The sequence below is a fragment of the Centruroides vittatus genome, unplaced genomic scaffold (genome assembly GCF_030686945.1).
Source record: "Centruroides vittatus isolate TY-2023 unplaced genomic scaffold, ASM3068694v2 contig_409, whole genome shotgun sequence".
Classification (NCBI taxonomy): domain Eukaryota; kingdom Metazoa; phylum Arthropoda; class Arachnida; order Scorpiones; family Buthidae; genus Centruroides; species Centruroides vittatus.
The window spans coordinates 76,275-101,063 of NW_027122221.1; the positions used below are offsets into that span (position 1 = coordinate 76,275).

At 35.9% G+C, this 24,789-nt stretch overlaps 1 protein-coding gene across 1 annotated transcript in view; it reads right to left on the minus strand.

Moving 5' to 3' along the window:
• Window positions 1–8,635: 8,635 nt before the first annotated feature.
• Window positions 8,636–24,789, minus strand: part of LOC136976598 (syntaxin-like) — a 65,705-nt gene continuing 49,551 nt past the window's right edge. The window contains exons 8-10 of the mRNA XM_067271928.1: window positions 15,465–15,602; window positions 9,681–9,791; window positions 8,636–8,780 (exon numbers count right to left, since the gene is read on the minus strand). Of these exons, the coding sequence (XP_067128029.1) occupies window positions 8,703–8,780; window positions 9,681–9,791; window positions 15,465–15,602 (327 nt within the window). The 3' untranslated portion in view covers window positions 8,636–8,702. The remainder of the gene's footprint in view (window positions 8,781–9,680; window positions 9,792–15,464; window positions 15,603–24,789) is intronic.

Sequence of the window (24,789 nt, forward strand, 5' to 3'; positions counted from 1 at the left end):
AATGTTCGGACGTTCCGTCCTTACAACGTTCAATTTTTAAAAATACCTTCGAAGACGGCCCATTCTATTCGCTCGAAAACGTTAGTGTTTCGTTTAATAAACATTTCCGAGCAATAGAAAGCGTTTTAGTTCGTCGACTATTTAAAAAGGCCGAATTTGATATTTTATTAAACACGTATATATGGAAAACGCAATATAAATTCGGCGGTCGGTGGTCCAGTTTAGCGAAGTCGTATAACCACGCGTGACGTTGCCGGGTGGCGCGTATTATATCGGTGTACCTGCCGGCGAATAACTCGAAAAGTCGATTAGAATTCCTTCCTAAACTAGAACAGTTACCGGACGTCCTTTTCGAGACGATCGTGGGGGGTGATTATAACTCGGTAGAAGTGGCTCGACACGGAACGAGCCAGAGAAGAAAAGCGAAGCGCGATTCGACCGACATACGGCGTCACCTTTCCCAAGCGGCAGAGAGTACACTTATCGTCGGAACAATGCCCACTTTCGGTTAGATCGGTTTTACGTATCTAAGAGCATTATCTCCGGCACAATCGCCCGGGAAATAGAACCGTCTTATCTGTTCGATCACGGATTGACTTCTCTCTACCGGAGAAACTCGCCCCACATAGACAGACATATCGGAAATTTAACGTCACCTTACTCGGGGACGTCGGTTTTCTTGCCGAAACGACAACGCGGATTTTGAATCAAAAAGGGGAAAACTTCTTCGGACGGTAGCGACAAATTAAAAGCGCGATCGAAAGAACCGCCGTTCAAATCGGCGCGCAAAAGAAAGCAGCGGCGAGACGCGTCGTCCGAAGTTAATCGATGTACTAAAAGAAATACTACACCCGGCAAGTCAGGCGGGTGAAATCGAAAATGCGAAACGATTGAAACTTACGCGGGAAAAAAATTAAAAGGCGCATTCGTTCGTTCCCGGGTAGAGCTTAATAGCGCGGAAGGCGAACCGACTAAGCGCTTCTATCGGCTCGAAAAGAAGTGTACTAAACGTAAAGCGATAAAGGAACGAAACGTAAACTGTACTATCGCCACCGACAAGAAAACTATTCGGACTCGATTCTTAAACTACGGGTTCTCCTCGCTTTACCACCTTTCCGCTTTATCGACCGATCGAGTTTCGACCCGCAATTCGGGGAATCCCCTTTCTCGGCTCGAGTGTCGATCGGTGCAGAATGGCGACACGCGCACCGAGCGTACTAGAGGCTGGCTACGCACTTTTCCGGTCAGTTCCATTCCGACAAACACTCGCCGAGTAATTTCGTTTTTTTTACATATTTGTAACCCCAAAATAATACGGATGTCGACGAAAAGAAAGTTTGGCATCGTCCGGAGAAATCGTTAAGAACCGAAGGAAAGCTATCGACCTCGAGACGAAAATAAAAATCATACGAGACTACGAAGCCGGTAAAACGGTTAAAGTGGCGCGCGACTCGAAATTGGCACATTCGACAATTTCGACGATTTTAAAGGGTAAAGTTAGAGCGAAGCCATCCACGGGATTCGAAGCCGTAACGACCGGGCGGCGAAAAGGGCTTATTCGCCAGATGCAAAATAATATGCCGATAAGCCTTTTAATAATTCCAGCCAAGACACGCGGTATCTTCGAGACTTTGAAGGCGCGTGAAGGCGAAAAATCGACGGAATCGTTTACAGCGAGCCACGGATTGTTTCGAGGGTTTGGGCGGAGATCAAACGCGCGTAATTGGAGAATCGGCGGTCGGGCGGCGAGCGCGGATGTAGAAGAGGCAGAAAAATTTGTCGACCGATCGGATGGAATAATTAAAAAAGGCAGTTACTGCCCACAACCGATATTCGATGCGGACGAAACCGGGCTTTGGTAGAAGAAAAAATGCCCGAAGAAGCCGAAGCGATGCCCCGTTTCGAGGCTTTTAAACGCGGGATCGCGTTGTTGTTGGGAGGGAATGCCGCCGGGTTCGAGTTAAAGCCTTTCCCGATCTATCGCTCCGAAAGCCCACGTGCATTAAAGAAGGTTAGTAAAAACAAACGGCCCGTTTACTATCGCGCAAATAAAAAGGCACGGACGGCGCGACCTTTATTCGAAGATTGGTTTTTGAACCGCTTCGTACCCTCGAATCCAGCATTATTGTTTGAAAACGGGAGTTCCTTTTAAAATTATTCTCCCGCTCGATAATGCTCCGGGCCACCCCCGGCATCTTCGCCATCTACACCCCGATCTTCCTAAAAACACGACTGCCGTTTTACGGCCAATGGATCGGGGCGCCGTTTTATTTGCGCACGATTTTTAGCCGAGCCGTAGCGGCGACAGAAAATGATGTGATTTTTGGAAATCGTACAGTATTTTCGATTCCGTTAAAAACATTAAATCGGCTCGGGACCGAGCGACGGATAAATGTATGCCGGGCATACGGAAAAAACGAATAAAAAGTTTCGCCGACAATATCGAAATGATGTAATTCGAACGATTGCGGGTCTTACCAATGCGTTTAATTTAGATGTTCGAGTGGAACCCGTTGCCGAATTAGTGGATTACGCCGACGGAGAGCTAACAGACGAGGATTTAATACAGTTAGAAGCGATGCGGCATTTGGAAAAGGAAGAAGAAGAAAGAACCGAAGGAGCGAAAAAGAAATTCGCGGTACGTGGGTTAGCCGGTGTGTCTCCAAAATTAATGCGGCTACGTTGGAACTCTTGGCTACGGACCCAAATACCGAACGTCTTAATAAAGTTAAACGTGGGACGAGTGAACTTTCGAAGCGCTATAGAGAAATTTATTAAGAAAAAAGATTACGAAGCAAAACCACACTTAAGAGTTTCTTTTCGACCGTTACATCAGAGACCCGCGCCCTCGAAGGTATTTTCTATTTCGTCGTCGTCGTCTCCCTTACCTGGACCCCCTCTACAGCTCCAGATAACCGAATAAACAAATGATATGTACAGTACGGTACATACGCGTGTCTTTTTACGAATAAATTTGAAGTTTGTTGCACAATTTTTATAATTTTACAACGATCCTATATTTCCGGCGCGAGCTTCTCGCTTATCGACCAATTCGCTTAACGACGTAGTCGTCGGAAGGGAACTCGGTCGTAAAGTGAGGAATACCTGTATTATAGAGCTATTCCGGAAGAAACAATACTTCCTCGAAAGTGCGACAAAATTTATCTCCCTTATGCCCGAATTGTCGCGTGACGAAAGTAGTTTATTAAACAAAGACATCGCGTACAACGAATGTCTTTTAATCGTAAGAGCTATGCCCAACAATAAAGCACCGGGCTCTGACGGCCTACTCGCGGAGCTTTACAAACAGTTTTTTCCAATCTTTGGCAACAAACTGGTGCAAATGCTTAACTCCGTCGTATCGGAAAATCGGGTGTCGATAAACTTCGGCCGAGGGATAACAACGCTCGTTCCCGAGTGGCAAAAAATGGCCGATCTAAACGAAAATAATTGGAGGCCGATATCCTTATTAAACACGAACTATAAAGTTCTAACAAGAATTCGTGCAAACAGCTTTCAAAAAGTCGTCTCGTTGATAGTGCGCGGAGCTGTGGAATAAAAGGACGACGCATCCACGCAAACGTCTTCCCGACCCAGACTATCTGCGACCCGATTCTCGCCGCTTCCTTCAAATCGACTTCGAGCCAGCTTTCGATAACGTTTGTCACCGGTACCTGCGAGAATATTAGAACACTGCAACGCGAGGAAAACATTTGAGAGCCGGCTAAAGCTATGTTATGAGAGTGCGAAGAGCCAGCCGCTGTTTAGGATGGTATGGGTAATTCCTAAACCGTTAAGATAATAAATGGGAGGATGCGGGGAAAGGAGGGAGAGCGAGTACCACGACGGTTGAGAAAGGCAATAAAAGACGATGGTAAAGACTGAACGTTAGAAGACAAATACAAGAATCGAGGTAGTTTCCACCTATTTTGCCGACAATTCGATGGTAATTGTATTTCGCCTTGGTTTTACCGATAAGACTGTCTTGTTTATAAAATCGTACTGCCGGCTGGGTAACCCAGCTTAGAGGCACGAAAGAGTAAATGTCGGGAGTTGCAATTTGGCAGAGTACTAGTTAAGTAACGCTACATCGGCGTGTAGTCGGAACGAAGCTGCTCGTACCTTTATTTTCTAGATTATGAGGAAAAAAGAAACAAAGAATCATTCGTTCTCAACAATATATATGATTTCTATTGGATTATTTAAAGGTACAAATATAAGCTCGGAATAAGCCATTAATTAATTGCTATGCCAATGTCTCGTGAAATTCTGTCTATCACTACGGGCCTTGGACTTACAGATTGACTCGTTGCCATCTTTATTGTAACTCTTTAAAAATACTATGTCAGTTATTTTTTCACTGTACTCAATGTAACATAGATAAGACCGATAGCTGTTTCTTTTTTCCCTATATCTATTTTGATTTTTGGAAGAGTTAATCCCTGTGATTTATGTATAGTCGTCGAGTATGCTAAGGTAAGGGGAAACTGTCTACGAGATGGCAATATACTGCCATCGTTCGAAGTGCGTGTTATGGGGATTATTGGAAACAGATTATCATAGATGGAAGGTCCCCGATAGCTATCGAATTCCACTAAAATAAACAGAGGAAGAGCTGGAGGGCGAGCATTAGGAGCATATATAATAATGTAGCGTATAGTTCCTAGTGAACCATTGACGAGACCTCCTTGCACCATAAGTTGACTCTCAGAATGATTCCGGCATTAACTGAGAGATTCAAAAACTTGGAGGGATCGAGAGACCAAGAGCTTGAGTCGTCTTTGGACGAAGGCGGGGCAATATCTGGAGTGTTTTCAGATGATATATAACAGGCATGGGCAAGTGCGGCTCTTTTTGAGTTACACGCGGCTCTTGCTGAAAGTGCTATCCTTTCCGGCCTTACCATACTATCCACCACGATAGTACAGAACTGCGGCTCCCATGCATTTTGCAAAACCTACATTTCGGCTCTCACTGAACTCTTGCTTGCCCACCCCTGCTATATAAGCAAAAGGGCATCCAGTTGACTGCGAGTAGTCTTCGTTGCTTTGTTTAACTCGCTCGTTTGTTGGATATAGCTCTACTGCCGTTTGGAACTGATCGAGTTCATCTCTGGACAAATAGGCTCGATTTCTTGTCGTCAGAATGTTCAGATCTGTATCAGAGAAATCACCCGAAGCTAGATGTTGTAAGACATCCGTGAAGGAACTATCTGCGCTATTTTGTCTATGAGAATTACTAAGTTCAATGAACTTCTCAAAAGAATCAAATGCGAATCTACCTTGTTGGGACATTACATCGTAAAAAACACTCGAGTAGAGAGGAGTATCTTTAACGGGAGGAAGCTGACGAAAATCACCAAACAAATAGGTAAAGAATCCACCAAAAGGCTCATCTTTCTCGGGGTTTATCTCTCTCAATCTTCTCTCGATCGTGTAAAGCATTCTTACACCAATCATTGACATTTCATCGATGACGACGAATTTGGGCGACTTCGTCTCAATTTGGAATCTCTGCGCAGCTTCTCCATTTAGAGATCGAAATTTCGTACTAACGATAGGAAGACGAAGGAGAGAATGGATCGTAAAAAGAAGACTTGTTTAAACTTATTATTCTATAAAGATTCTTTATATTTGTTGTGTGTCCAGTTAGCGACAACATTTACCTTTCAAAATTACCGTTTTAATGATTGTCATATTTTCCGACCACCAGATGGCGCTTCTACACGTGCGTGCAGGAAGCGACTAACACTTGACTTCGTGCATTCCTTGTCAACATTATAACTCTAGAATGAGTTGTCCGATCTTGATGAAATTTTCTACGACGACTCACCATCACTCGAGGATGAACTGATTAAAATTTCAACTCTCAAAAATGATCCATACTGAAGAAAAACACCTATATCCAGTTCTACAAAAACGGATCATTTTTGAAAGTTGAAATTTTAATCAGTTCATCCTTGAATGATGACGAGTCGTCGTAGAAAATTTCATCGAGATCGGACAACTCATTCCAGAGTTATTCTGCGGACAAGGAATGCACGAAGTCAAGTATTAGTCGTCACTACGTTCCGACAATAAGTGCCCAAATCACGCGCGCACAAAAAAACCCAGACTTATAGGTACTCGGGGATCGAGTCAAAATAAAATACAAAATGACGACACACACTACAAACAGGCATTAGTGCCAGATTTGCGCATGCGTTGCTGGTTGAGAAGTTGGAAAAGCGAATGTTGCAAAATCGAATTTTTACCAACGAATCTTTGAAAAAACCCATTTACCTGTCCCGTGTTATTCTCCACACATTTCTGGGCGTCACGTGCTGACCTCGACCGGTCGACTCCAGATATCTTGTTTCGGCATCGGAACGTTTTTGAAGGTAGATGGCGCGAGTCGTTATAATTTTATATTAAAACTAACTTCCGATATATTATTTGTTTTCTTTTTACATTTATTAATAGATTATTTTTATTTTGCGCAAGCAATTACTTTCGGACGATACAATAGTCAAGAATTTTTTTTTTCAAAAACGGAGTTTTCGTTGGGCATCGACAAAAATTCAACCCGGGGCGAAACGCAACGGAGAGAAATTTCGAAATTGGATAGGTTCATTCAGTGTTCTGCAACCATTTTCTACTTGCGGCACACGAAAATGTTATCCCCTCAAAAACGTACGATATGATACTATTAATAGAATTACGTAATGCCGTTAACCTATTATTAAACAGACGCCTGGGAGCAAATTTATTTTTCATTTAATTTCTTAGAATACATAAAAATGCGTGGCTCGTAATAAAGAATAAACAATCATCATCTTATTTCATCAGTGCTGCGGCAGAGAATGAAATACAAGCGTAAGAAACACAGCAACTGTGATAAAAATATATAAATAAAACTTCAAATTAATAGAATACGTAAAAGTTTACTAAATTGACGAACACGGTTGCGAACACTGGGCTAATTTCATCGAAAATGCATCGTGGACGACCAGAGCCGTAACTAGGGTATGGCCAACGTGGCTCCCGCCTTAGGCGCCGATTTAATAAAGGCGCCAACAAGAAGGTTCCGGAATAATATGTATACGAAATTAATTATAGAAGATTTTTTGTGTTATTATATTTATATAGTATTTATTATCTGTAATTTCCACCAACATATATTTTAGAAATAAACCACCATTTTTATTTAATAACAAAAATTAAAAAGGCGCCATTTTTATTCTTGGCCGTAGGCTTCAAAATCCTAGTTACGGCACTGTGGACGACCTCGTGGTCGTGGCAGAGGCCGGCGAAGTTTGAATGATCGCGCTCAAAACCAGCGATACCAAAGAAAATTGGAGAATGAGAACGAGACCCACCTCGAGTGTCAACGTGATCCGGCTTAGCAGAGAGTCTCCGAGACAGTCTTGTCCCAAATACAGCTTTGCCACTTGTTTTTCTATTCTCTACATATATATAAATACAATGTATGTGGAAAGCACTTTGAGGGAAGTGATTTGTAAATTACTTATTTTCAATAAGATATGTTTCGTAACAAAACTCATTCTATCAACATATTTATAAGAAAATGCGCATTATCAAGTTTAAGAAATGCTGTATTAAAGTGGAGCCCTTAACAAGGAAATTTTTTTGTAGATCCATCACAATTCTTTGGCATATTTTGCTGTAAATTTGTAGTTGACAGATAAAGGAGGCTCTACTTTATTTTTTAATTATTATTTCATCGAATGATAAAAATAAAATTTCGTTAAATTATTATTAATAAAAAATTATATTCGATATATCATTCGACGAAATGTCGGCAAATGGCAACAACCGTATTGAGGTGTACTGCTAACTCAAAAATAGTTGTGTTATTTGTTAATTTTACTATTTTTGACACATCTGATTGGTAATTTCACAAATCTTAAAATATTTTTACAGCCCTAAAATTTCGGTTGCAAAGCCTTAGGTGCTCCAAAGAGCCCACTTTGGCAAATGCTATGTTAATAGATACCTTTTGAACATTTCGCAAATCCTATTAAACTGATCTGTGGACTCGTTTGGAACATTAAATTTCATTACACTGCATAATTTAAATTTGTGAGATTTGATTTTATTCTATGAAATTCTTTGATTGGCAAAATATGACAGTTTATTAATTTCAATTATTTGTTGTATAAATATATCCAAAATTCTGTATTGTACAGTTTCATTTTATGCAAAGAGACTTTTATACATTGAAAAATATTATTTTTATTACAAAATTCACTTTCTGATCAAAGATAAATTTACATCTCAAAAACTAACTTTTTTATTAATTATTAAATGAAATGGATTAGAGATATTTTCATAAAAATAAACTTGATTAATAATCTTTGTACTTTATAAAAATACATATACAAGTTTAATTAGACTTACAAACAGTTTTATGAAAAATATGTAATAAAAATAACTTAAGTACAGTCATTGGCAGTTAAGTATAAATTAATGTTTAAAATATATAAAAATATTTGTAAAAAATCTAAGAAATGCATTATTTCATTATTTTGTACTTTATTAATTAGTATATATTTAAAATAATTATTTTTTCAATTAAAAGTCTTAATTATAAAACTGTTTATAAATACTCATGTATAAAATATATATCATCACTATCCTTTGTGGAATATTTAACACAAAAGAATAGAATATTGTACATCAAATTTCATGATAAATCTGCAACTATGATGATTGGACAGCAACAGGTACAGCTATAACAATAATGATAACAAGTACAACTACAATGATGATAATCTTCAACTATTTAAAAAGAAAAAAATAAGTTGTAAGTAAAAAATAATTGAGCAAAGCAAACTAACTTTAAATACATTTAGTTCATTTCTTATATAGTATAATCTGAATTTACAAATATACTTTAATCCTGAAACACTCAAATTGAAATCTGAATAATGGCTTATCTAGTCCCTCTGATAAAAATTTATACCTCAATCAATCATAATCCAGTCACTAAGTGATGAATGACATCTATAAGATTTTCTCCAGTTCTGATCTTAAAGATCACATGGAAAGATATTCATACCCTCCAAATAGCAAAGACCTAGTTTTAGAACTGTTAGACACATTATAGGTAAAGTAGAAGTCTTAAAACCTTTTGACTGAGAAACTGGATTCTTCATATCAAGACTGGACTAGCTTTTCTTTATATAAGACGATAACATCTCAAGATGGACATGTTCAAAAAATATACTATTCAAAACAATCTCAGATATTGCACATAATTCTACATCAGCTTACGTTACACATTTTACAAAAAAATATTACAAACAAATCAGAATTCCAATAGAATCCCCTAGCTGGTGAAAATACCAAAATAATAGTTAGGATGGTAGAAAGTACAGCCCTAAGGTTCATTGAGTAACCACATCAGTCTACATAAGTGAAACACTGCTGACATTCGTCACAGGAGGAAGGTAAGAACAAAGGGAATGCCATTTGAATTGAATAAAACCTTTGAAATTTAGAAAGAGAAATAATGAAAAATTACAATATTTATTAAAAGGAAATTAAAATATGCTTGTTGTTAATTTGCATCAATTTGAAAGAATTTAATTTACTACAAAGAATTTTACATATTATTATGGGAAAATACATTTAGTTACAGACAATTGTTAAGTAAATTTTTCATTAAACAACATTTACCTTTCTAGACTTTTTCTGTAATTCTAATGCTTGAACAATTTCATTTTTTGCTTTTTCAGTGTATTCAACTGTATTCTGAACATTGAATTCAATTCTATCAATAATCTCACCCTGGAACAAAAAAAAAATTAATATTAATAATAAATTTATCTTAAGCTTCCAATACTATATATTTAACTATATTCAAATATAAAATTAAAAAATTTTAATGACAATTTAAATATCAAGTAAAAACAAATTTAAAAATTTATGAAAAATTAATGTACTTGTAAATAAATAAAATCAAGTATATAAATATGTTTTATTGGAGTTTTATGATATTTTTTCTATATTTTATAATTTCCCATTTATTGACCAGTTCTGGTCAATAAATGTCAACAGATATCTCAACTCATATCAACCAAAAACAATTAATTTTATAACTAATGTACCAGGTTATACTCCTAGCATATTTAATTAACTATTTCCAAAATGCAATTGGATAATATACAAAAACAGTCTACAGAATAATTTATAGTCACCATAATGTTGGCAATAATGTTGTAAGGTATAAAGATAAATTGTACTTTTAATAGAAGGTTATCAATTACAAGTAATGTCTAGGTCAGTAACACTACAATACTATGCAAGTCTAGTAAAACCTGGGAACAGTCCTTTTGTCTTCTTTATGGTTGTGGTTATTTTCTTTTGTCTCCACATCTGTAAGGTATGCTAGCATAATTTCCATTTCTAATTTTTGTTCTCATTTTGATTGTTTTAAAATCTTTTGTATCAATTCTCTTCACTTTTTCAATAATAATTATGTTTTTAGATCTTGATATACTGTGGTCTTACAGATTCATAACTAAGACCTAAAACATTCATAAAGAACCATAAAGACAAAAGGACTATTTCCCAAGATTTTCCTAGACTTGCATAGTATTGTAGTGTTACTGACCTACACATAACTTATAATTCTAACTAGAAATTCATCAAGCATGATGGAGTACTTTTTATGTGAAAGTAGAGACTGAAGAATTGAGAAGAGTAGAGATTTCAAGAAATTTGAGAAGAGTTGCTAATATTTCTACAAATTAAATAGTTTATACTCAAAGCTTGACATTGTAATGCTGTTTCTACTGTGAAAGGTATGCATTACAAATAAGACAGGGCAAATACCAGTCAAACTGCATTTATTAATCGAATAGAGAAGACAGATTTCAGTCTGGCTGTTATAGAGAACCAAAAAAAGTATTTATACTAATTCTCTGCTCTCGCTCGATCTTCCCACGACAACTATTTGTAACACAATTTGGCTTAAAACTAAGACTATCTATCTCTACTTACAAACTAGATAGAGAGAAAAGAATGAAGAATGGTAAGGGAGTATACCAGTAGCTTCAATTGAGATTCTGATAATGAAATAACATGGACGATTATTGCTGTATGGGCGGTAGATGCTCGATCTGTTTACATCCAGGGTAATGATAACCCATTATCATTAAATGTTGCTGAGGAAGGTTTTCTTAGGCTTGGATGGAAAGGCTCACTTACTTAGTTCTGTACAATTATACCACTTAGCTTGATGTCACGGTTTACAGGTAGTCTACACTGTATATCTCTGCTTTCCTATCCTTCTAGGCCTTGGAGTCCTGATCGCTTCTCAACCCACTCAATTACACCTCCTCTTTCATCAGTGACAAACTCCAAACTGACACTCCTTAATTCCTGTTCCCCTGGTCCCCTCATGCATCCTCATGCATGACCCTTTCTTTTCTTTTTGGTATTCTGGCTAATCAGGACCCACAAATGGCAAGGTTCCTGTCATATGACAGGAAAGGGTTGAAGACAGGAGGAAGAAGAATTACAGGAAGGAAGAAACAAAGTTCCTATGGTATATACAACTATACACAAAAACAAACATGGCAGGCAGCCATACTACAATTCTTGACAAAGCCATTCTTACTCAATGTTGCTCAAGCTGGACTTCATGGCATTCAGAGGTCTCAGTTGTTCTTATTCTTTTACATCCAGAATTTCCCTGACCAATTTTACTCTTATGCTTTCCCATAAGCATTTTTTTTTTTTTTTGACCAAACAACGAGTCGTTTTAATTCCAAATTGATAAAACAAAGATGAATAGTATGTACGTTAATTAGATGAGTGATAACACTTTCTAAATAAGGGGCTCATTAGATAATTATTTCTAATTGGATAGTAGAATGTCACATGGTCACTATGGAAAGATTTAAAAACAATTTGTTATAGAAGTGACAAGATGCAACTATCTTTTTTTAAAGTTTAAAATACACCATTTGCCAAAATATTTAAAAATGGAACTTAAGCAAAATTCCATCATCAAGCAAAAACTAAACTAAAGTCACCAATGTCACTGCAATGTAAGTGCAAGCACAGATCTGAAATCTATAAAATGTTTATTCTATAACTAATATTTCTGCAAAATAAGTAGCCTATACTTTCCATCAGAATATAAACAAATATAACCAAAATTTCATCTGGATTGGACAAAAATTGAGGGGAATTATAATGAATTCACACACACAGATGATGGCTTTTATGTTAGTAATAATAATTTGTAATTTCTGTACTTTTAAGGTAAATTGTACACCAGTGTACACAGCTTGTACTTTCAAGTAAAGCAGAAAAAATTGTTTTTTGTTTTTCATCATAATGAATTGTTTCAAATTTTGGAGTTAAAATACAATAATTGATTTCAGTTATTAGTTGAATAGTATCTTAATAGTTGATTGTTGGTGCATTTTTAATGTTTTTTCTGTATTTTCCCCATCTTTGTTTAATCTCCATACAACTGTGTTTTGGGAAAATTTCTTGTCCACAAATAAAACTGTTGCACAATGCTTACAGAATCCACTAATTTTATGTAACATTTAAACTTAATGGCTCATCTGAAAAATCTGACCTCTAACAAATACTTCAATCAAATATCCAGATCAAAACTTTTCAGACAATCCAATAACTGCACAACTTATAACATAGAAAAATTATTATGAAACAACTCTTCCCTTTAAACAATTAGTTCTTTACTCTGTGTGTTTAATAATGGAGACTATTAAGAGATTGACTGCAACTGTAAATATAAATATGTTGTATATACAATAGAGCATTGATTATCTGAATACTGATCAACCAAAACATCGGTTAACCGAAAGTATTCCAGTTAGCAAATTCAAATTTCTGCTAGTGCTGTGGCACAGCAGCCTCTAGTTTCCCGATCCCTGGCATGAACAAGGTGGGGTGCATTTTTTTGCATTTGCTCCAAAGTTGGTGTGATAGAAGCATAAGCCACCTTCTGGTTCCCTGTAACGGCGTCGCTCACGAGATGGGCTTCGTCTGTGTGAGCCTTGGGGGTTTCAGTAATTGTACCGCAGTTGATGTTGGTAGCGTGGTGCTCGCACCAAGGCAAAGAGTTCATTCACTTGCGATGCCAAGTCTTGTAGCTGTTTCTCGATCGGGTTGTCGATACAGAATTGCTCCCCTCGACTGATTGGTGTGTGTCTGATGGTGTTAACTTCCTGTATTTTGTCAGCCATTGTGGCGAGTTGTGGTAGATTTTCAGTCGAGGCCGCCAGAATAGCCTGGATATTCTCCGGAAGTCTTCGGAGCCACAGCGATTTAAGTATATCTTCACTGAAGTGTCCGCTTGCAAGGTCACGCATCTTAGTTAGTAAGTGCGACGGGCGCTGGTCGCCCAATTCAAGTCCTTGTAATAGTGTTTGTAGTTTAGATGTTTGACTCTCTGCATATATGTTGATCAGTCTATTTTTTATGGTGTCGTACTTGTTACTTTCGGGAGGTTTGGTTACCAGGTCGTGCACCGATTCTAAAATATCCGACTCTAGTGTTGAGATTACGTAATAGTATTTGGTTGTATCGGCGGATATGTTAGCGATGGCGAACTGAGCTTCAAGTTGAGCGAACCAGAGAGAGGGTTTGTTCTTCCAAAATGGAGGTGGTTTGACTGCCACTCGAGAAATTTGCGGAACGCCGGCTGACTCCATTATATCGGTTAACGAAATTTTCCGAAAATAAAGGTATAGAATTGTCACTGACCTTATTGAATTACAAAAAATAGTTAAGTTTCGTTCTTCTACTCTTGTGGTTGTACGATGGAGATGGATTATCCTTGTGAGGCACATGTCTTCTTTGTTCGGGTCACCAGTTATGGAGCATTTGTCGCCGATAAATTCGTCCGATGCGGATGAAGGAAATCCAGTCGGGATATCAATATCCTTTCCTTTATTTATATTTTATACAATAACGTATAATACAATATGACTACAATTGGCGTCGACCGAGGTTGGAGTTGTTCGTGTTTTAAGATGTCCGCTCTCCGTAGTCGCTGGTCAGGAAGTGCGTGACCAGTTCGAAGTTCACCGTTTTTTCTGCGCCCTCTGTCGGTTCGAATCGGCCCTTGCCGACGGGCGCCACAGTACTAAATAGCAGAAATAAGAACTAATACACTGTTTCATTGCAAACAGTGTATTCTCACTAATCCAAATGAATTACTGTAGTAGGTTATTCATTAGTGAGGTTCTATGTACATAGAATAGGAAGGAAGAAATCTACAAATAACAGATCGAAAAATAAATGTATGTACCAGATACATTATAAAATACGTTAAATATGTAGGCTATATTAATTTTACAAATTTCTCATGTTTCCAAATAACTTATGATTTCTTTTAATTTCAACTGAAGTAATTAACAATTGATTTGTATTAAAGTTCAAACTTAGGATAAGCATTGATGTTGTCAATGCTTGTCCTAAGTTTACTGAAATTACAGTGGACTAGTGAAACCACCATAATTTCATTAAACTTTAATTGTTTTAATAATTGTTTGTTGACAACATCAAATCCATATTTAATAAGAAAAATCATCTGACATAATGATATATCATTAAACATGTGAGTTACAAGTAGAACAAGACATTTATATATCAATTATATTCACATTTATTGCTATTTTTAATGAAAAGCAAACTTTGAAATGCAACAAAAATTGCATGAACTCCAATAAAGAATATTCTTTTGTTTTATTGTCTTTTATTTTATAAATATGCAAATTAAATTAACCTGTAATAAATATATTTCTGCATTTATCATTTTAAATTATTTTTATTTAGTGACTTTTTTTTGAGTTAAATAAATTTTAAATAAGAATAATAAATATATATATATATTTATTTATTTATGTAATTCTTTATATTTCTTTTTAACTTCATAATGTCAGCATGGCAAGCATTAATATATATATATATATATACATATATACACACACACACACACATATATATATATACATACATACATATACATACATACACACACAGTAGAGTGTCATTTATCCGAATCAACTGGGGACTGGGGTTGTTCAGATAACTTATTTTTCGGATAACCGATTATGTACAAAAAAAAATATATTAACCTATCCCTTGTTGAAATTTTTCTCTGTTGCGTGTCGCTTCGCATTGAATTCTCGTCAATTTTAAGCTTAACGAAAATTTTTATAACAACAACTGTGGCTATTGTATTGTTAAAAATTATGTCTTTATTTTGTACAAACAAAATAAATATATTGAAAAATATAAAAACAAAAAAAATTATACTTTAGAAGTTAATCTAGTATCAAAAACGTTCGATTCAGCACAACATAGTCCAACTGGAAAGCTTTCGGTTAACTGACTTTTGGATAAATGACGCTCTACTGTATACACACACACAAATATATATATATATACATTATTATTATTATATTAAATTACCTGATTCTCTATTATCATGGCCATATCCATAAACATTTCATGTAATTCTTTTATATTTCTTTCTAACTTCATAATGTCAGCATGGCGAGCATTAATATCATCTAATGTTTCTTGAGCTTTTTTAGTTTCCATTACAATCTATATTATTAAAAATATATTAATATATTAAAATTTATAAAATTAAATATTTCAGAAGTAAGAACTAAATTTCAATAATAATTTAACTTTCATTAATAAGCTCTTCTAAATTAAATACACGGTCTTCTTTTAAAGCATAAAAATAAAACTAATAATCACAAAACAGTTTTTGAAACAACATTGTTAAATATACAAGAAGAATATTTGCTTTTAGCTGATCTGAAAGCTTTTGAAATGGGATCTAAAAATAGCAATCACATTCAAATACCTAGGAATGGTAACAACAGAAACAATCAGTACGAAAGAAGAAATACAAGCAGAAATACAGGCAAGAAACTGAGCATATTATCAAAATCATAACTGCTCTTTAAGATATCAAGTTACAAATATATGAAACTGCTGCAGTCAGTCATCTTGTATAGCAGTAAATCATTGTTAACAACAAAACATCAGTTAAGCATCTTCAAAAACAAGATTCTCTTAAAAAGCTTTGGACCTAAACAAAAAATGATACATTTTTATAAGAAGCACAGTATAGTGACCAACATGAGAAGTCAGAGACTCAGATGGCTTAGACTTACTTAAAGCTCTCAATCACAAACTAAAAGACAAGCTCTCAAGTTCTTAATCTCCTTCCTAGGCAGAACATAGGAAGGAGACTAAGAACACATCCATGCACAAGATAGATTGACTGTTTAAAAATGTGATTTCAGGCAACTAGGAATACAGGACAGAAAAATAATCACAACAGACCCTATTAGGCACTAATGTAACCAGGTAGGGGTCCTTCCAATTGTAATGAAAAAAGTTAATAAATTATTTTTCCTATATTTAGCATTTTTAATTGTAGAGTTAACTACTGAATTAGTAATTTACATGTTTGTTATATAAGTTATGAAAGTGAAAATTAATCAATCATTCATATTAATTTTTAACTTAAACTCCTTTTACATCATATCTGGTCATGCTACTGCTACTAGGCAGTCAGTCAGAACTAGTATACCTTTGAGAGCTTCAAATCATTAAGAAACTTCTAAAGCTGGAAGTTATTTTTTTTAAATGTATTAGTATAATTAAACATGTTACAATTACTTTTACAATTTTTGTAATTTTTAAATTAATTTTTTAATTTTTGTTAATTTTTAATCATTAAGAAATCATATGATTTATGTAAAAATACTGCTCATATATTTGTAAAATCTATGTATGTATTTATTTATATTTATTAATGAGATAGAGAAAGTATCTTATATAAAAAATTTATACAGAAATATTAAATATGGAAAATTTTAATTTGTAAACTATAAGTAAGTAGAGGATATTATTTTCATTCTTTAGTAAATTTTATATGCAGATGATAAAGTTCTGCAAGCATAAAATGAAATATAATAAATACTTTTTATAAATACTTTATAATTTAGAAATTATTTTTCAATGGTAATATCATTCTGAACTGCTTTTTCTTTTCATTATAGTATTTTTTAAAATTTATATGATTTACATTTACAAGTATTTAAATAACTTATAAATAAACCATAAAAACCATAATTAAAAGCCATTAAAAAATTATTAATTATTTTATTACTATTATCTTTTAGGAAAATTTGTCTTTTAGGGTTTTTCGTACATGGAGACCGATTTTCAGATTTTAGTTATTGAATATTAAAATATAATACTTAACTATTTTTATAATAAAATTCTTGTATAAATAAATATAAAAATACAACTTTTAACAAAAGTAAATACTTTGTTTCCATTATTTTTCCATTGTTCACTCCAGTTATAGTCCATAAAAATCACAAGTACAGAGGCGACCTGTCTTTAGAGGCTACTGCCTCCACAATAAAACGCAAATATGGTAAAAAATGTCCTCTATTGCTATTGCCAGTTTCACAATAATACATTTTAAGTTAAAAAGTAGTAAAAAACTAGAAATAAAACCAGAGGACTTTTTTTACCATATTTGCATTTTATTGCAGAGGCAGTAGCCTCAAAAGGTAGGTCGCCTCCGTACTTGTGATTTTTAGGGACTGTCACTGGAGCAAATGACGAAAGAATAATGGAACAAAGTATTTACTTTTGTTAAACATTGCACTTTTATATTTATTTATACAATTAAATGTAATCCCGTCAGCCATGGTTTTTTTACTACTTTTTAAGTTATAAAATTCTTATTTACAGCATATTAATAAATATGCATTTTGGCATCATGCTCTCATCAATTTAAATTTTTTAGGCTGTTCTATTATTATATTTAAAATTCTGGACATATTTAGAATAATCATGTTAGACACATTTTAAAAATTTAATCGTGTACTGTACATGCTATTATATTACAAATGTAAGGGATATTGCTAAAACACTTAAAATATACAGTCATTAAATCATGTTTTCATTTTATCAGATTTCTCAATCCATCTTCATATATTTAACATGGTCTTTTGCACACCAATTATCCATACTGATTAACATTTATTAAAACTTCTATGTTATTAATTTATACTTTAAATTGATATATTTTGGAAGAAAGAATAATCTTTCATCTTTTATTTCAAAACAACTATTATGTTTTAATGTTAAATAATAACTAAAATCTGAAAATCAGTCTCCATGTACGGTAAGTCCTAAAAGATAGTAGTAATGGAATAATTAATAATGATAAACAGAAGAGCTAGAAGCATGCAAATTAATATTAAAAATAGTGTTGAAAAATGTATTTACTTTTATATATTAAATATACATTTAAATAACAAGATTTGCTAATAACACAGTTCTATTAGCAGGAATTAAATAGGATCTTAATAGCTTGTTACAGCAAATGACAAAGAATGAATCTTAAGACCAATGTAAATGAAGCAGAAATAGTAGTGTGAAGTAACTGAGGAAAAAAATATTAAACAATCATTGTAACAACAAATCATTAAAAAATTATAATCTAAGTACATGTAAGTGAACAAGTTCAACAACAAGTTATTCCCTAATTTCTGTTATATGAACTAATAAGAAACTCCTTTAGAAGTGAGTTTTTATTCTTAGGCTAAAACTGTCAGAAAACTGTAATTCTGATTTTTCATTTGGTCTCTTTTTTCTGTCTTATAATCTCTGAAGTATCAATGGGCTCCATTATCTTTTGTTCTTTGTATCTTATCCCATTAATTCTGACAAGTGATAAATGAATAAGGTTAGCAGATTATGTTGGGGATTGCTGATTACTGAATAGAACAGCCATTATCTACCACTATCTTGTAAGGGTGCAGAATATTTTCAAGACCTAAATTTCCTCAGAACATAAATTTTACATCGAAAATCTCTCTGAAAATACAGTAGAGCATCGATTATCCGACCCCCGATCAACCGTCACAACAGTTAACCGACCGCGTTCTAGTCGGCAAATTCAAATGTCTACTAGTGTGGTGCTACAATATTTAGCTATGTCTTGGCTACTTTAATATTATTTTGTTAAATTTTTGGTGTTTTAGCTGGCAACACTGGCTCGACCATGAAAGGGAGGCCAGTATTTAAACGAGGCTTAATTTTATTTAACAACGCTATCCAATTGCCTTTTTAAAACGTGTGCAAGATTTAGCGGCAAAAAAGAGAGTGTCAGCTGTGAAGCAAAAGAAAATTTTAGACTTCTTTTTCTAATGTATAGGTCTACTTTATGTAAAATATGTAACCCGAATATATATTTTTTGTTTTATATTTTTCAATATACAGTAAAGTACTGTATTTATTTTGTGCAAAATAAAGAAATAATTTTTAACGATACAATAGCGACAATTATTATTTTAAAAAAATTTTGTTAGGCTTAACATCGATGAAAATTCAACGCGAAGTAGGTTAATAGCGATATACTAATATACTATTGTAGTGCTACGCTACTATTTTGTTTGATCTATGTATTGCTTTGTGATTTTTTTTTTGTATTCCGTTAACCGTGTCGGGTTTTCACTATGTATCGCGTCATGCAGATACGCTCTGCCGATTGGTTCACCCTGTGTCACGGGTTAGAGAAATTCCCCGGATGGAAGGAGGTATAAAAGGGAATGTACGAAAGGAAAAAGGACATTTTTTTTGATTTCGTCCCTTCAACTGGCGCTTCGGACATTTGGAGGTATACGATATTAAGAAGACAAAGGAAGGATCGATAGCGAGAAAAGTTACCCGTTCTACACCAGGAAGACGGAGGTTCACGTCGTATAACTATCGTGAGAATACATACTCAATTTTTTTTGAGCGTTAATTTTTCTTCCAATTGTCGGAAGGACCGATATCTTGTAATTAAATAATCGTATGATTAACCTTTGTGATATAAGATATAAGTTAATTGATACTCGGTGTATATGTATATATATATTATATATATAAATAAATGTGTTAAATTCCTGTAAATATCTTTGTGAAGTCCTCATTTTATACCAATCTCACAAAAATAATATACCTCGGTATATTAAAATAGTACATTGGCGTCCGCGACAGGATTGGTGTAAAAAGGGAATTGTGTGTTGTAAGAGGACTAAGTTAGATTAAGTTATTGTACATTGCGAAACTTAAGTCTTGTTGTAAGATGGAGGACCAAGTCTCTAGTGAGGTGCAGTCATCGAGTATAACTGAGATGTGTAATGTGCCAATAGTAACAGGATTTATGGGGATGATCCCTTGCTTCTCTAACTCACCAGGTGACGTGCTGGACATATATCGGTTTTTTCAAACTGTGGAGAATGTGGCTGCGTTGGCTAATTGGGACGAAAAAGTAAGAATCACAGTCATTCAAGCAAGACTGAAAGGTGAGCCATTGTCCATATTTTTCAACCTGAGGGAACAGGGGGCAGAGACCTATAAGGAAATTAAGGAAGCCTTAGAAAAATGTTTCGGTCATAAGGAGAGGGAAAAAGACCCCTTTGACTTAGTACTTAAGATCTCTCAGAAAAGGGGAGAGCGCGTTTGTGAATATAGTATTCGTATAAAATCCTTGTTCTCTCGCGCAGTAACAAGGAACCCCAACTTAGCTATGCTAAGAGACAATACAGTGAAGGAATGCTTCATGAAAGGGTTGATACCTGAAATACGTAAACCTGTGATGCAAGGAAGACCGAAAACCCCAGATGAAGCTATAATAAAAGCTGAAAGCGAGGAGGATATTGAAGCCGCTTGTGGGAAACGAGGTAGCATTAATGAAGTATGTACTAGTATAGAGCAGGAGAGAGAACCAGATGATGATAAACGTAAACTGAGTAATAGGGTAGCGGATCTGGAAGTACAGATTAAGCAGTTAGGGGAATCCTTGTCGTCGATGATGGAGTGTATTAAGGAGGGCAAAGGCCCCAGGAAAGAGTACGAACCTCGTAGATGTTACTCGTGTGGCAAGAAAGGGCATTTGTCTAGACAATGTAGGCGACATAATTTAAACTAATCAACGGTCATTTGGATGGTCAGGCAAATGACCGACTTGCTAGTATAGAACTGACCAGGTGCATATACCTGACTGAACGCGGGTTACCGATCATTGTTGGTAACTTATTAGGTCGGAAGGTTAACGGGCTTGTGGACACGGGTGCTGAGAGAACTGTTGTAAAGGATGAGCTTATGGACTGGGTGAGGTTAAAGAATGAGAATTGGATTGTCAATAATGATACTTGTATTAAAGGGATGTCTGGGACTATTATCAATAGTGAGGAAGCCTTACTTGCTAGGTGTAGATTTAGTAATGAGAGTGAAATAGAAATAAGGATCCCTAGTGTCAAATTTCCAGGAGGTGTTTGTTATGATTTTATTTTTGGGATGGACATTATTAGTAAATATCCGGAAGTATTGGTTGAGTTAGGTCCAGTGATCAAGCCAGAACATGGAGAGGGAAATAAGGACTTCTGTATAAACATAAATAATGAGGCTGATCCAAGCAAGTGTATGTGGGAGCTTGACCATATTGATAAGCAGATAAGAGATAGGGTGATGGAAGTGTTAAACAAGTACCCGAATGCCGTCGCGAATGAACTTACCGATATTGCTGGATCAATCAATTATGTGCATTCCGTTAAGTTAGAGTCCGATCGTCCCATCAACATCAAGCAATATCGGATTCCGTATAACTATTTACCGGCCCTCAAGAAGAAGGTCGGTGAATTATTAGAAGCAGGCATATGTGAAGAAAGTACCTCTAGTTGGAACTCCCCCATCCATGTTGTCCCCAAGGACTCTGGGGAAATCCGGGTCACCCTCGATCTCCGCAAAATAAACGAAATTACCGAACCGCAATTATTTCCAATGGCCCGGATTGACGATATTTTCTCTCAGTTAGAAGGCAACCAATTTTTCTCTGTATTGGATTTAAAGGCGGGGTACTTCCAAATCCCGTTAGATCCTAAAGTCAGGCATATTTTCTCGTTTACTACGCCATGGGGGAAGTATCAGCTTTGTAGAATGCCACAAGGCGGGAAGAATAGTGGCCGATACTTCCAATTCGTTATGACTAAGGTTCTCGCTAGATTTGTTGGAAGTAGCTGTTTCGTTTTCCAGGATGACATAGTGTTATTCTCCAAAACGTTGGATGAGCACCTGGAACTTCTCGAACAAGTAATAGAAACCTTAATAAATGAAGGTCTTAAGGTGAACCCAAAAAAATGTCAGATCTTGGCTGAGGAGGTTAATTATTTGGGACACATATTAAATAGCAAGGGTATAAGGCCTGACCCCAGAAACGTGGACTCTATAAGACAGATAAAACAACCTAGTAACGTCAAGGAAGTAAGAAGTTTTTTAGGTGCAATAGGGTTCTTCCGGAATTTCATCCGGTCCTTCTCTGATATTGCGGCCCCCTTAATCGATCTGACAAAGAAGGGTAAGAAGTTCATTTGGAACCCCAGTTGCCAAGACTCATTTGAAAGGTTAAAGGATGCCATTGCATCCCCACCTGTCTTAGCTCACCCTGATTTTTGCAAACCTTTTTATCTGCATACAGATGCGTCCGATAAGGCGGCAGCTGGCGTCCTTGAGCAAGAACATAATGGTGAGTTAGCCCCAATTGGTTACTACAGTAAAAGATTTCAAGGGGCGGAATTAAACTATTCCACCATAGAAAAGGAGTGCCTTGCAATTGTCCTTGCCTTGAGACATTTTAAATACCTTGTCTTAGGGCAAAGAACGATAATAATATCAGACCACAAGCCGTTGATATTTTTAAATAATATTAATAACGGGAGTCGCCGCTTGACACGTTGGGTGATGGAACTAATGGATTACAATATCGAAGTCAAACATATTAAGGGTGTGGATAATACCGTAGCAGATTTCCTGTCTAGAAATGTTGATATTAATCACCTCGACGTAGATACCCCTCAGAATAGAATTCCAAGTAAGGAGGAAATAGGTCAATCTCAAGATCGTGATGACACTTTTGGACCCATAAAAAGGGATCTCTTAAGAAACGATGGTGACACCAATTTAAGTGATAGGATAGCTAATTATAGGGTCATAAACGGCTGTCTTTATAGGAGAGAATTCTTTAAAGGGCGGGATCGGTATGTGGAGAAATTGTGTGTGGGGGAGGATATTGATAAAGCATTAATTAAAGCTATTCACGAGAACCAACTCCTTGGGCATTGGGGTGTGATTAAAACCATTAAAAATATAGAAAGAAACTATTTTGTTAAGAAACTCAAGCCTAAGGTCGAGGACGTTATCAAATCGTGTGAAAAATGCCAGAAATATAATATCCATAGCGGTAAAGCCCCGTTCCAAGCCAATGAGACGGCAGAAAACCCATTCCAGAAAATAGCCCTAGATATAATTGGACCCATCCACACTTCAAAAAAGGGAAATCGGTTCATATTGGTCATCGTCGATATCTATACACGATTCATGGAGGCCCATCCCTTAAAGGACCAGACAGCCTGGTCTGTTAGCAACATACTATTTGATCAGATAATTTGTAGATATGGTGTGCCCGAAATAATAGTGTCCGATCGGGGGACAAATTTTTTATCTTCATTGTTTAGTGATTGTTGCAAATGGTTAGGAATCAGACGCAACATCACAACTTCTTATAGACCTTGCTCAAACGGCATGTGCGAGCGAGCAAATAAATCTTTGATAAACATGATCGCTAAGTCGGCGGGCGAGGAAGGCGCTGAGTGGGATGACTTAATCCCCCCGGCTTGTTTTGCCTACAATAATACCTATCATCTGTCCATTAAGGAGTCACCGTCATTCCTCTTATTCGGCATCGATCCGCGCACCCCTGCATTAGATTGCATAACCACCCAAGTACCGGTTGATGAACGTAGATCCTTTATTGTCACAAAATTACGTTCGTTAAGGGAACTAGCCCATAATCAGGCAGCTGATAGTAACCGGAAGAGTAGAGAAACTAGGAGTAAGAGTAGGAAATTGTTAAAATTTAGCGAAGGTCAGAAGGTATGGGTTAAGAAAATGGGAGTTAAAAGAAAGAAATTTTCACCAAATTACGTGGGGCCCTTCCGTATCACTAAAATTGTGAACCCTACGACCTACCGCGTGGAAGGTTGCAATATGAAGGATGTTGATACAGTACACGTTGACCGTCTTAAGCCGTGTTATAGTGATATAAGGCCTAAGAAAAGAAGGAGGAATCGGTTAAGGGAATCACCTGTCGAGGTAGGGGAAGAAGAGGAATTAGTAGACTTCCGTATGGGAAGGTGTAATCTGAGCGGTAAACAAGCAGAGAACGTAAGTGAGGAAAAAGGGGAAGATCTTGAAGAAGTAGAGAGTAAAAGAAAACCGTATAACTTGAGGGGGAAGAAAATTGACTTTCGTAAACTGCATTTTGGGATATAAGTCTTTTGGGGGGAGATATGTAGTGCTACGCTACTATTTTGTTTGATCTATGTATTGCTTTGTGATTTTTTTTTTGTATTCCGTTAACCGTGTCGGGTTTTCACTATGTATCGCGTCATGCAGATACGCTCTGCCGATTGGTTCACCCTGTGTCACGGGTTAGAGAAATTCCCCGGATGGAAGGAGGTATAAAAGGGAATGTACGAAAGGAAAAAGGACATTTTTTTGATTTCGTCCCTTCAACTGGCGCTTCGGACATTTGGAGGTATACAATATTAAGAAGACAAAGGAAGGATCGATAGCGAGAAAAGTTACCCGTTCTACACCAGGAAGACAGAGGTTCACGTCGTATAACTATCGTGAGAATACATACTCA